At 42.5% G+C, this 13,291-nt stretch overlaps 1 protein-coding gene across 2 annotated transcripts in view; it reads right to left on the bottom strand.

Annotated features, from left to right (window-relative positions):
* The window catches only part of CCDC50 (coiled-coil domain containing 50), an 82,927-nt gene that overhangs the window by 23,012 nt on the left and 46,624 nt on the right, over nt 1–13,291 (bottom strand). For both annotated transcript variants that reach the window (XM_069727116.1, XM_069727117.1), the window contains exons 4-5: nt 12,250–12,340; nt 846–942 (exon numbers count right to left, since the gene is read on the bottom strand). In XM_069727116.1, the coding sequence (XP_069583217.1) occupies nt 846–942; nt 12,250–12,340 (188 nt within the window). The remainder of the gene's footprint in view (nt 1–845; nt 943–12,249; nt 12,341–13,291) is intronic.

Genomic DNA, 13,291 nt, shown 5'->3' with positions numbered 1-13,291 from the left:
TTAATGCGCTCAGACCTGATGAGGTTGGTTCATTTACTTTAAAAATACAAGTCACAATGACTGGATAATGCTCAAGAGTTTTTTTTTTTTTTAAACATCCACTTTAGGAGTACAGGCTCCATATTAAGACTGGTTTATGCAGCCATTTTCACATGAATCTTCAAAGTAAGTTCACCAGCCTCATCAGGTCTAACAAACCTATTAAAAAGGTATGTAGTTCGTATTGCTTACCCTTTAAGAATTACACTTTTGGCTCTATAGTCAAATGAAAAATGTATTAATCTTTTAATTTATCTTGATTACATTTGTAAAAGGTCAAATTAGGCATTCTGCAATGACAGTGCAGTATCTAATCTCCTAAGGTTACATGGAAACCCAACCAGCTGCCGGTGCCAACTAACTAGATAGAAGAAATCTCGGAGTACCAGAAACATACCGAAAATGGGACAGGAATGTATATATAACACAATGCTCCTACAATGTACACACCACATAGTGTATGTGGTACATACGCCGCACTACACTTGCATCTGCAGACTTCTTGGGTGGCTAGAATTATATTTTAAAAGGTTAAAAATTCAACTTTCAGCTGGATATTCGCCACCATCTAAGATAAGTGAAATAATGCATGTACGGCTTGAAGGGGGAATTCTATCTGATCAATTTATGGTATAGAGGGTTCATCTGCAGGTCCTGTTCTAGTACTCACCGATCCCCGCTAGTCGGTGTTATCTGGTGACATGCCTCCATTAGATTTGTTATATATTCTTTTGGTATGTTGCTTGAAATGGATCATTTTTTTTGTTAGCCCCTTTTAATAATGTTATGTATATAGGGCATTGTACCTTCATGATCTGGATAAGAAGGGTCTTCTGGGCTCCGCGGTGGATAATGTTTCTTTCTCCTTTTTTCTTCTTTCTCCTGCAATATTCGGGCAATATCCTGGAACGGAACAACAGTCATGTTAGCTTAGAACATGTTCACGACTTGCTGTTTTTGCTGCTTTTTTTTCTGCAGCTGAAACCTGATCTCTTGGCAGTAAAAAAAAAAAAAAAAAAGCTGTAGAGATAGAACAGTTTATGCTGACTCTTTTTGATGCATTTTTCAGGATCCCAAAGTTCAGTTTTGCTTCCACCACAGAAACATGAACGATGCAGGGTATTAGGATACCAATACAAGACATATGTGGAACCATAAAACATTTTTTTGAAAAAAAAAAAAAAAAAAAGGGAATTTGATCAAATTATTTTGTGAAAAGAGATTTTAAAGTGTGAAAAACAAAAATGACTTCTGAACCCCCAGAAGAAATGCAAAATAGGGTAGGGTTTTGGGGAGGTGCGGCTGCACACTAGCTTTCCTAAGGCTCCTCGGTCTCCATACTATTCAGGTGATGTACCTACTTCATATGACTTTGGAAAATTGATATGTGCTACTGACACCAGTGCTACTGTACCGGTTAATTTACCATTTATAGTATTTACGGAATATTGACTCACTGCTTACTCAATGGGCTATTACCAACTGGTTAAACATTGTTTAACGCCTTCATGACATGTGCGGTACTAGTACGGAACATGTCGTGTCTTTCCCTTTGAAGTGGGCTCCGGCGCTGAGCCCACATCTTTCCCGGCACATGTCAGCTGAAATGATCCCGGAACAGCCGTGGGTAGAATCACAATCCACCCGCGGCTATTAACTGGTTAAATGCCGCTGTCAAACGCCAACAGCAGCATTTAACATGCGCTTCCGAAAATCGCGCCAGAAATCTGCCCATTGGGGACAAGTCACGTGGTCGCAGGTCACCGATGGGTTGGCATGACAACCAGAGGTCTCCTACAGACCTCTATGGTTGTCAATGCCGGATTGCTATGAGCAACGCCTGGTGGTCGGGGCTCATAGCAAGTGAGGTATTCCACTACATACAGGTGATCTGAGCATCGCCTCTATGTAGCAGAGCCGATCGGGTTATGGCAGCTTCTATTGACTATTGAAGCATGCCAAAAGAAAAAAGAACAAAAACTAAAAAAAAAAAAAACCCACACACATATACATGTATATAGGTGTGTGTGTGTGTGTGTGTGTGTGTGTGTGTGTGTGTGTGTGTGTGTGTGTGTGTGTGTGTGTGTGTATGTGTATATATATATATATATCTATAAATATCTATCTGTATCTATATATTTATATCTAGGTCTACTATATAATTGTCTAAGGGTCACTTCCGTCTGTGTTTCTTTCTCTGTCACAGATATTCATTCGCTGATTGGTCTCGGCAGCTGCCTGTCATGGCTGGCGCGACCAATCAGCGACAGCCACAGTCCGAAAAGTCCCTCCCTACTCCCCTGCAGTCAGTGCCTGAACGGCGTGGCGACGTTTCGGATATACTATCCTTTTTCAAGCTTGAAAAAGGATAGTATATCCGAAACGTCGCCACGCCGTTCAGGCATTAAATTCACTTTTTTCTTCAGTTACTTTTTGTGCGGCTTTCCTTTTTTTGCTCTTATGTTTGGAGATCACTGGTTCGGTGGTCAGGAAAGCGTTGCACACTTTGAGGTAATACTGGATGCTGTTCAAATATATATTATATATAATATATATTATATATAATATATATATATATATATATATATATATATATATATATATATATATATATATATATACATATATATACATATACACATATATATACACACACACACACACACATACCTGTGTGTCATCTCCTCCTGTGTATAGTATATACCCGTGTCATCTCCTCCTGTATATAGTATATACCTGTGTGTCATCTCCCCTGTATATAGTATATATCTGTATGTCACCTTCTCCTGTATTAGACCACGTTCATACGTTATTTGATCAGTATTTTTACCTAAGTATTTGTAAGCTAAATTGGCAGCCTGATAATTCCCCAGCCAACAGGAAGCCCTCCCCCCTGGCAGTATATATTAGCTCACACATACACATATTAGACAGGTCATGTGACTGACAGCTGCCGTATTTCTTATATGGTACAATTGTTGCTCTTGTAGTTTGTCTGCTTATTAATCAGATTTTTATTTTTGAAGGATAATACCAGACTTGTGTGTTTGAGGGCGAGTTTCATGTGTCAAGTTGTGTGTTTTGAGTTGCATGTGGCGACATGCATGTAGCGACTTTTGTGAGATGAGTTTTGTGATGAGACATGTGTGTAGCAACTTTTTGTGTGTCGAGTTGCATGTGACAGGTTAGTGTGGCAAATTATGTGCAGCAAGTTTTGTGCGTGGCGAGTTTTATATGTGGTGCGTTTTGAGTATGTGCAAGTTTTGTGTGAGGCAACTTTTGCATGTGTTGCAACTTTTGTGCATGTGGCAATTTTTCCACGTGTGCAAGTTTTGCGCGTGTGATGAGTTTTGCATGTGGCGAGTTTTTAGCAGTGACTTGTGTTTCGACTTTTATGTGGTGAGGTTGGTGTATGTGTGGTGAAATGTGTGCTGAGGGTGGTATATGTGTTCAAGCACGTGGTAGTGTGTGGCGCATTTTGTGTGTGTGCTCATATCCCCGTGTGGGGTGAGTATCCCATGTCGGGGCCCCTCCTTAGCAACTGTACGGTATATTCTCTTTGGCGCCATCGCTCTCACTCTTTAAGTTCCCCTTGTTCACATCTGGCAGCTGTCAGCATCTGGCAGGCTCCAATACTTTTCCTTTCACTTTTTCCCCATTATGTAGATAGGGGCAAAACGGTTTGGTGAATTGGATTGCGCGGGGTTAAAATTTTGCCTCACAACATAGCCTATGACGCTCTCGGGGTCCAGACGTGTGACTGTGCAAAATTTTGTGGCTGTAGCTTCGACAGTGCAGATGCCAATCCCGGACATACGCACATACATACACACACATTCAGCTTTATATATTCGATATATATCTCTCTCTCTCTACATCTATCTCTCTCTACATCTATCTCTCTATCTATATGTATGTTTTCAAAAATATAAAAATATAAGTATAAATCACTCCCCTTTTCGCACCATTCAAAATAAATAAATAAAATAAAACACACAATTGGTATTGCACCAAAATCAGAATCACCCGATCTATAAATATAAAAAAAGAATTAACCTGACTGCTAAACGGTGCAATGATAAAAAAAAAAAATTGAAACGCCAGAATTACTTATTTTTTTTGCAATAACAGGTGATCAAGAGATCGTATCTACACCAAAATGGTATCATTAAAAATGTCAGCTCAGCACGCAAAAAATAAGCCCTCACCCAACCCCAGATCACAAAAAGTGGAGACGCTACGGGTATCGGAAAATTACACAATATATATTAATTTTTTTTTTAAACAAACTTTAGATTTATTTTTTCACCACAATAATAATAATAATAAAAAAACAACAGACATGTTTGGTGTCTGTGACCTCGAAATGACCTGGCAGGTGTAATGGGAGCAAAAAACACATGCGGTCTTTGCGGAGCGTTAAGCAAGAGGAGACAATTTAGAAAATGGATGAAAGCATGGACCTTTATTTAAAATTCTTTGCAATCCACAAGTCATTTCGATAGCGGCACTCTATCTTCCTCAGGTGGTACTGGCAGGCAGTTTTAGCATTTAGTGAACATGGTAAAAAAAATAGGAGTTAAAAAAAAAAAAAAAAAAAAAAAACGTTGTGGAATTGAACTTTTTATTTTTTTACAATTTCACTGCACTTGGAATTTCTTTCCTGTTTGAGTACACAACATGGTAAAACCAATGGTCTTGTTCAAAAGTACAACTCGTCCTGCAAAAAACAAGCCCTCACATGGCCATGTTGACGGAAAAATAAAAAGTTATGGCTCTGGGAAGAAGGGGAGCAAAAAACAAACACAAATCCAAAAATGGGCTCAGTCTTGAAGGGGCTAACAAGTACCCAATGTTACTTATACGCACTACTGCTTTTACTTACAGCAGGGTATATGTTCATTTTGTTTCTGTTTTTGGTTTTGCGATATCGACAATTTAATTAAACTGTATGAATAATACCTGCCATGCTCATGCGTGGACACCAAGACATTTTAGTTTAAGCTTTTTGGGGGAGGGAGGAGATAAATAAATCAGAAAAATAAAAATGTGTCTCACTTTCTACTGTACCTGCTAATTTAACCCCTTAGCGACCGCCGATACGCCTTTTAACGGCGGCCGCTAAGGGTACTTAAACCACAGCGCCGTTAATTAACGGCGCTGTGGAAAAAGTCCATAGCGCCCCCCAGAGGCCGATTTTCTTCGGGGTCTCGGCTGCCGAGGGTAGCCGAGACCCCAGAGAACATGATTCGGGGGGTTTTTAACCCACCCCGCATTTGCGATCGCCGGTAATTAACCGTTTACCGGCGATCGCAAAAAAAAAAAAAAAAACGCGATCTCTTTTTAATTTCTCTGTCCTCCGATGTGATCGTACATCGGAGGACAGAGAAAAGGGGTCCCAGGTGGCCCCCCAATACTCACCTAGTTCCCCCGATGCTCCTCGTGTCTCCCGGTGGCCGGCACCGGGAGAATCTTTGGGGTCTCGGCTGCCGGGGGTAGCCGAGACCCCAAAGAGCATGATCGGGGTCGGTATTACCGGCCCCTGTTTTGCGATCGCCGGTAATTAACTGTTTACCGGCGACCGCAAAAAAAAAAAAAAAGTAAAGTGTAATTCTCTGTCCTCTGATGTGATCGCACATCAGAGGACAGAGAAATAGGGGGATTCGGGGACCCTAGCATACTCACCTAGGTCCCTGGATCCTCTTGCTGCTCCTCCTGGCCGCCGGCAGAAGAACATGGCGGACGCATGCCCAGTGCGCCCGCCATCTGTCTCCATCTGCCGGCCGGCAGGAGAACAGCAGTTGGGGCTAAAATTAGGGTTAGGGGTAGGGCTAGGGGTAGGGTTAGGGCTAGGGTTAGGGTTGGGGCTAAATTTAGGGTTAGGGTTGGGGCTAAATTTAGGGTTAGGCTTCTTTCACACTTACGTCGGTACGGGGCCGTCGCAATGCGTCGGCCCGACATACCGACGCACGTTGTGAAAATTGTGCACAACGTGGGCAGCAGCTGTAGTTTTTCAACGCATCCGCTGCCCAATCTATGTCCTGGGGAGGAGGGGGCGGAGTTACGGCCACGCATGCGCGGTCAGAAATGGCGGATGCGACGTACAAAAAAACGTTTCATTGAACGTTTTTTTGTGCCGACGCTCCGCCAAAACACAACTGATCCAGTGCATGACAGACGCGACGTGTGGCCATCCGTCACGATCCGTCGGCAATACAAGTCTATGGGCAAAAAACGCATCCTGCGGGCACATTAGCAGGATCCGTTTCTTGTCGAAAACGACGGATTGTGACGGAATGCCAAACGACGCAAGTGTGAAAGTAGCTTTAGGGCTAGGGCTAGGGTTGGGGCTAAAGTTAGGGCTAGGGTTAGGGCTAAAGTTAGGGTTAGAGCTGGGATTAGGGTTAGGGTTTGGATTAGGGTTAAGGTTAGGGTTGTGATTAGGGGTGTATTGGGATTAGGGTTAGGTTTGAGGCTAGGGTTGAGATTAGGATTAGGGGTGTGTTGGATTTAGGGTTTTGATTAGGGTTATGGTTAGGGTTGACATTAGGGTTGTTTTGGGGTAAGGGTTGTGATTATGGTTAGGGTTAGTGATTAGGATTATGGATCAGGTTGGGATTAGGGTTAGGGGTGTGTTGGGGTTAGGGTTGGAGCTAGAATTGGGGGGTTTCCACTGTTTAGGTACATCAGGGGGTCTCCAAACACGACAGCCAATTTTGCGCTCAAAAAGTCAAATGGTGCTCCCTCCCTTCTGAGCTCTGCCGTGCGCACAAACAGTGGGTTACCCCCACATATTTGGCATCAGCATACTCGGGATAAATTGGACAACAACTTCTGGGGTCCAATTTCTCTTGTTACCCTTGTGAAAATAAAAACTTGGGGGCTACAAAATCTTTTTTGTGAAAAAAAAAAATATTTTTTATTTTCACGACTCTGCATTCTAAACTTCTGTGAAGCACTTGGGCATTCAAAGTTCTCACCACACATCTAGATAAGTTCCTTGGGGGGGTCTAGTTTCCAAAATGGGGTCACTTGTGGGGGGTTACTACAGTTTAGGTACATCAGGGGCTCTGCAATCGCAACATAATGCCCACAGACCATTCTATCAAAGTCTGCATTCCAAAAAGGCGCTCCTTCCCTTCCGAGCTCTGCCGTGCGCCCAAACAGTGGTTTACCCCCACATATGGCGCATCAGCGTACTCGGGATAAATTGGACAACAACTATTGCAGTCCAATTTCTCCTGTTACCCTTGTGAAAATAAAAACTTGGGGGCTACAATATCTTTTTTGTGGAAAAAAAATATTTTTTATTTTCACGGCTCTGCATTATAAACTTCTGTGAAGCACTTGGGCATTAAAGGTTCTCACCACACATCTAGATAAGTTCCATGGGGGGTCTAGTTTCCAAAATTGGGTCACTTGTGGGGGGTTTCCACTGTTTAGGCACATCAGGGGCTCTCCAAACGCGACATGGCGTCCAATCTCAATTCCAGCCAATTCAACATTGAAAAAGTAAAACGGCACTCCTTCACTTCCAAGCTCTGCGGTGCGCCCAAACAGTGGTTTACCCTCACATATGGGGTATCGACGTATTCAGGAGAAATCGCACAACAACTTTTGTGGTCTAATTTCTCCTGTTACCCTTGTGAAAATAAGAATTTGTGGGCGAAAAGATCATTTTTGTGTAAACAAAAGTGATTTTTTTATTTTCACGGCTCTACGTTATAAACTTCTGTGAAGCACTTGGGGGTTCAAAGTGCTCACCACACATCTAGATAAGTTCCTTAAGGGGTCTAGTTTACAAAATGGTGTCACTTGTGGGGGGTTTCCACTGTTTAGGCACATCAGGGGCTCTCTAAACGTGACATGGCGTCCGATCTCAATTCCAGCCAATTCTGCATTGAAAAAGTCAAACGGCGCTCCTTCACTTCTAAGTTCTGCGGTGCGCCCTAACAGTGGTTTACCCCCACATATGGGGTATTGGCGTATTCAGGAGAAATTGCATAACAAAATTTATGGTTACATTTCTGTTTTTACACTTGTGAAAATAAAAAAAATGGTTCTGAATTAAGATGTTTGCAAAAAAAAGTTAAATGTTCATTTTTTCCTTCCACATTGTTTCAGTTCCTGTGAAGCACGTAAAGGGTTAATAAACTTCTTGAATGTGGTTTTGAGCACCTTGAGGGGTGCAGTTTTTAGAATGGTGTCACACTTCATTATTTTCTATCATATAGACCCCTCAAAATGACTTCAAATGTGATGTGGTCCCTAAAAAAAAATGGTGTTGTAAAAATGAGAAATTGCTGGTCAACTTTTAACCCTTATAACTCCCTAACAAAAAAAAATTTTGTTTCCAAAATTGTGCTGATGTAAAGTAGACATGTGGGACATATCTCTCTGATTTAAGGGCATAAAAATACAAAGTTTGAAAATTGCAAAATTTTAAAAATTTTCGCCATATTTCCGTTTTTTTCATAAATAATCGCAAGTAATATCGAAGAAATGTTACCACTAACATGAAGTACAATATGTCACGAAAAAACTATCTCAGAATCAGCGGGATCCGTTGAAGTGTTCCAGAGTTATAACCTCAAAGTGACAGTGGTCAGAATTGCAAAAATTGGCCTGGTCATTAAGTACCAAATTGGCTCTGTCACTAAGGGGTTAACTAAAAACGATGCAAAAAATTTTGTGCATCAAATTCCTGAAATCTAATAGTGTTTGATTGTACTGTAAAAAGCAACTTTTAACTTACATAAAAAACACAGCAAAAATGCAATGTGTGAACATATAGCCTTAGTTTTCCTATGCGAGTGTAAAGCAAGTATCTACTATATAATTGTCTAAGGGTCACGTCTGTCTGTCTGTCTGTCACGGAAATCCCAAGTCGCTGATTTGGTTGCGGCTGTTTTGCAGCGACCAATCAGCGATGGGCACAGTCCGGCGGCAAAATGGCCGCTTCTTACTCCCCGCAGTCAGTGCCCACAGTCCATACTCTTCCTTCCCCCCCCCCAGTCAGCGCTCAAACACAGTTTTAATGGCAGCGTTAGCGGACTGCGTTATGCCGCAGTGTAACGCACTCAGTTAACGCTGCTATTAGCCCTGTGTGACCAACTTTTTACTATTGATGCTTATGCAGCATCAATAGTAAAAAGATCTAATATTAAAAATAATTAAAAAAAATAAAAAAAAAGTTATAGACCACTACGTCATCATCTCGCAAGACCGCAATGCACTCTTGGGACCAGAGCCCGCAAGGAGCATCGTTAAACGCTTCGCCTGGATCCGGGGGCCAACGGAAGGTGAGTATAACTATTTTTTACTTTTTTTTTTTTTTTTTTTTTTTTTTTTTAACCTTCGTCGGGCTGAGTAGGTACAATTGTAACTATTCTGTTTTAAAATTGCAATAACTTTTTTTTTTCCGAAAAGCCGTAGAGGGCTGAAATTTCGTGACATCTCTGCAGTTTTGGTCCAGAATAGATTGGCCAAATTTCAATAAAATATATATGAAGGTACAATTGTACCTCTGCAGCCTGTTAACGTTGTAAAATTATGCAGCCTGACGAAGGTTAACAGGGATATGATGCCCACATTGCTATACACTACGTGAGCTGTGCTATACACTACGTGGGCTGTTCTATACTACGTGGGCGTGCTATATACTACGTGGCCGGCCGCGAACAATCAGCGACAGGCGCATTCCGGCCGCGAACTGGCGCGGGATTTGAACCACGCTTCGCTAATTGGTCGCGCCCGGCCGAATCCTGTGTATTCAGTGTATTATTCTAAAATCTTCATAAATAAACTACATACATATTCTAGAATACCCGATGCGTTAGAATTGGGCTACCATCTAGTCTATATATATAATTGTCTAAGTGGTACTTCCGTCTGTCTGTCACGGAAATCCCGTGTCGCTGATTGGTCCAGTCAGTGCCCAGCGCCCGCTCCATACTCCCCTCCAGTCAGCGCTCACAGGGTTAATGGCAGCGTTATCGGACGGCGTTATGCCGCGGGTAATGCACTCAGTTAACACTGCTATTAACCCTGCGTGACCAACTTTTTACTATTGATGCTGCCTATGCAGCTTCAATAGCAAAAAGATTTAATGTTAAAAATAATAAAAAAAAAAACAAAAAAACCTGCTATTCTCACCTTCCGTCATCCGCCGATGGGCGCGCTGCTGCCGCCAGCTTCCGTTCCGAGATGCATTGCAAAATTACCCAGAAGACTTAGCGGTCTCGTGAGACCGCTAAGTCATCTGGGTAATTTTGCAATGCATCGCTGGGAACGGAAGCTGTCGGCAGCAGTGCGCGCATCGGGACAGCTTCGTTGGACGCCGGCGGGTGAGTATATAACTTTTTTTCTTTTTTAACAGGGATATGGTGCCCACACTGCTATATACTGCGTGGCCTGTGCTATATGCTGCGTGGCCTGTGCTATATACTATGTGGCTGCTATATACATACATATGCTAGAATACCCGATGCGTTAGAATCGGGTCACCATCTAGCATTCTATATTATGTAATATGGTAGGTCATCGTAGAACACACCTCCTCTCTCCTCTATACCTGTAAATCAATCTAATTAATAAATCTTAAAATACAGGGGACTGTTCCTTGACCCCAGCCCCGAGAGTGCACCAACCTGATCACTACCTGACACAGGCTGCTAGGACTCTGCATTCAGAAGCCATCGATAGAAGAGAATATAGCAGTCTAATGAAAAAAAATACCAGATGCTTTTTCGGTAAGTCATGAAGTCGTTTTCTAATAGTAGGGCAGCGACATAAGAAAATAATAGATACCTGGCACATTGCCTAGGTACAAATACATGGCAAGATACCAAGTACACATGCGTGGGTCAGAGATTGATTTCAGATCAAAGAAATCTCAGGTAGGTTACTAGAAGTGCTGTACTCCCCACAGCGTATTGGGCTATCAGAAAAATGGGGAGTATGACCTCTTAAGGACACCACCAATTTTTGGTTTTTGCATTTAAGTTTTTCCTTCTTTTTACCAAATAGCCGTTATATATTTTTCTCCTGCTGATAGATGTATGAGGGCTTCTTTTGGCAGGGGAGAAAAAAAAAACACGATCGATATATATATCCCGACTGTCATGGCGACCCTTAAGCTCTCTGTCATGTGAGGGACACCCAGGCTGAGCCATGGGGCTTAAATGGCGCAGTCCCTGACAGCTGTATTTCAGAAGTTAACAGTAGCGATCGACAGTAGCGCTGGTCTAGGATGTTAGCTGCCATCTGCCTTGTGTGAAGCGGGCCCCAAACATCCTGACATGCTCAATGATGTAATGGTACGTCTTGGAGCGTTAAGTTCTCAATTACAAGACCAAAAAGAAAAGAAAAAAAAGTGCGCTTGACCAGTAAAATACATTTTAACTTAAACATTAATGGGGGTCCATGGTATGTCAATAGTGGAATTGCGATCCAAATATTTCTTATGTGCTTGCCACATCTATGCACCACATGCTGTGTGTCCTCTGGGGATACAGAGAAAGTGAAATGCCTCATTTATAAAAAGGTTGCCCACTAATGGCCACCATACAGATCCCAGGGCACTCCACCGATATGCACAGTATTGATTGCAATAAATGTATGTCACAGCAACCCAGAGAGGAATCCACTGCCCGTCACATCATTACAATGTTCTGGAGATATTCCATAAAAGTCTTGAAGGTCTTACAATGATGACCTATACTTAAGCTAGGTCATCGATATTAGATTGGTGGGGGTGTGGCACTCGGCAGCACCCCGCTAAACAGCTATTGCCAGTGCTGCCATCGCCCAGTTGTAATCAGTTGCTGAGCAGCACAGCTCCATCATAGTGGCTCCGGCTGAGTATTGCACATCTGCCTCTATCTGAATGGATTCCAGGTGACGGAGCTGTGCAGCTCAGCAATCGATCACAAATTACCGCAACCAGGAACCACTGATTGGCAGGGGTGGCGAGTGTCGCACCACCACCCAACGAATATTGAAGACCGATCCTAAGGATAGGTCACCAATATACAAGCACTGGAAATCATATTTAACCCTCAAACTAGGGCAACCATCATTCCTTGTAAATGAGTTTCCTTCTTTCTTGGAGCTTCCTAACATCCAATTTGACAATGAAAAACTTCTTTCTGTTCTACTTTTTTTTTTTTTTTTTTTTTTAAGTTGTCTGAAAATTGGGGACCCGCTTACCTCATCCTTCTCCTCCTGTAGACGCTTGCGCTCGGCTTCAATCACCAGCTTTTCTTGAATTTCCTGAGCAATTTCACCATCTAGAAGTTCACTGACACCAATAAGATATTAAAAGTTAATGTTTTCAACCCATTAATCCAGTAAATACACAAAACATGGCTGAAGAAAGACCACTACCGGTGACCATCCTGTCCTATAGTATTATATGGATTATAACAGAACTCATGAGACTCAACCATTGTTATCTTCATATTAGGCCATATCAGCCAGCCAAGATGTAAACCTACAGGTGTGTGCACGGGCTTAAATAATAGACTTTTTTTGGGGGGGTTTAAAGGGGCTTATTTTAAAATTCTGAAAATAAAAACATTACTCACTATTACTAGGACAACCCTATCTTGATCTAAATGTTTGGAGCCGATAAAAACAAAAATCACTTATATTCACTTCATGTGCCGGTACCATTCCAGCAGTGTCGGCACTCATGTTCCCGGGGCTCTCGTGCGGCTGTTAGTACATGTGAGCCTGGCGCCCAATCAGCGCTTGCATCACGGTCCCGCCTTCGGACGTATTAAACTTCAAAAGGAAGTGAGAAAGCAGCAGCAGCCATGACTTCCTGTTGATGTTTAATACATCTGAAGGTGGGGACAGTGATGCAAGCGCAGATTGGGCGCCAGGCTCACGTGTCATAACCGCATGAGAGCCCCTGGAACGCGAATGCAGACAACACTTGAACAGTGCCTGCAAAAGAGGTGAGTACAAGCCTTTTTATTTTATTCGGCGCCAAGCATTTAGATCAAGAAGGGGTTGTTCTAGTAGTGGACAACCCTTTTAATTCCTTCTTCAATCCAAATGTGATGCTTCGGCTGTCCTTTTTTGTATCCAAGTAATGCCAAGTGGAGTTATTTACCATCATCACTGTAGAACTGAGCCATCAAGACGGTAGCACAGATGAGGTCATGGTTTACAAGAAGCCTGAAAAAGACCACTGCTACCAAAGAAAGGCTACAGGAGCATTGCCGGAGCGTCATAGCAGGACTTG

This window comes from Ranitomeya imitator, chromosome 5 (assembly GCF_032444005.1).
Source record: "Ranitomeya imitator isolate aRanImi1 chromosome 5, aRanImi1.pri, whole genome shotgun sequence".
Lineage (NCBI taxonomy): Eukaryota > Metazoa > Chordata > Amphibia > Anura > Dendrobatidae > Ranitomeya > Ranitomeya imitator.
Note: the sequence above shows the minus strand (reverse complement) of the source record. Positions and strands in the feature narration are given on the sequence as shown.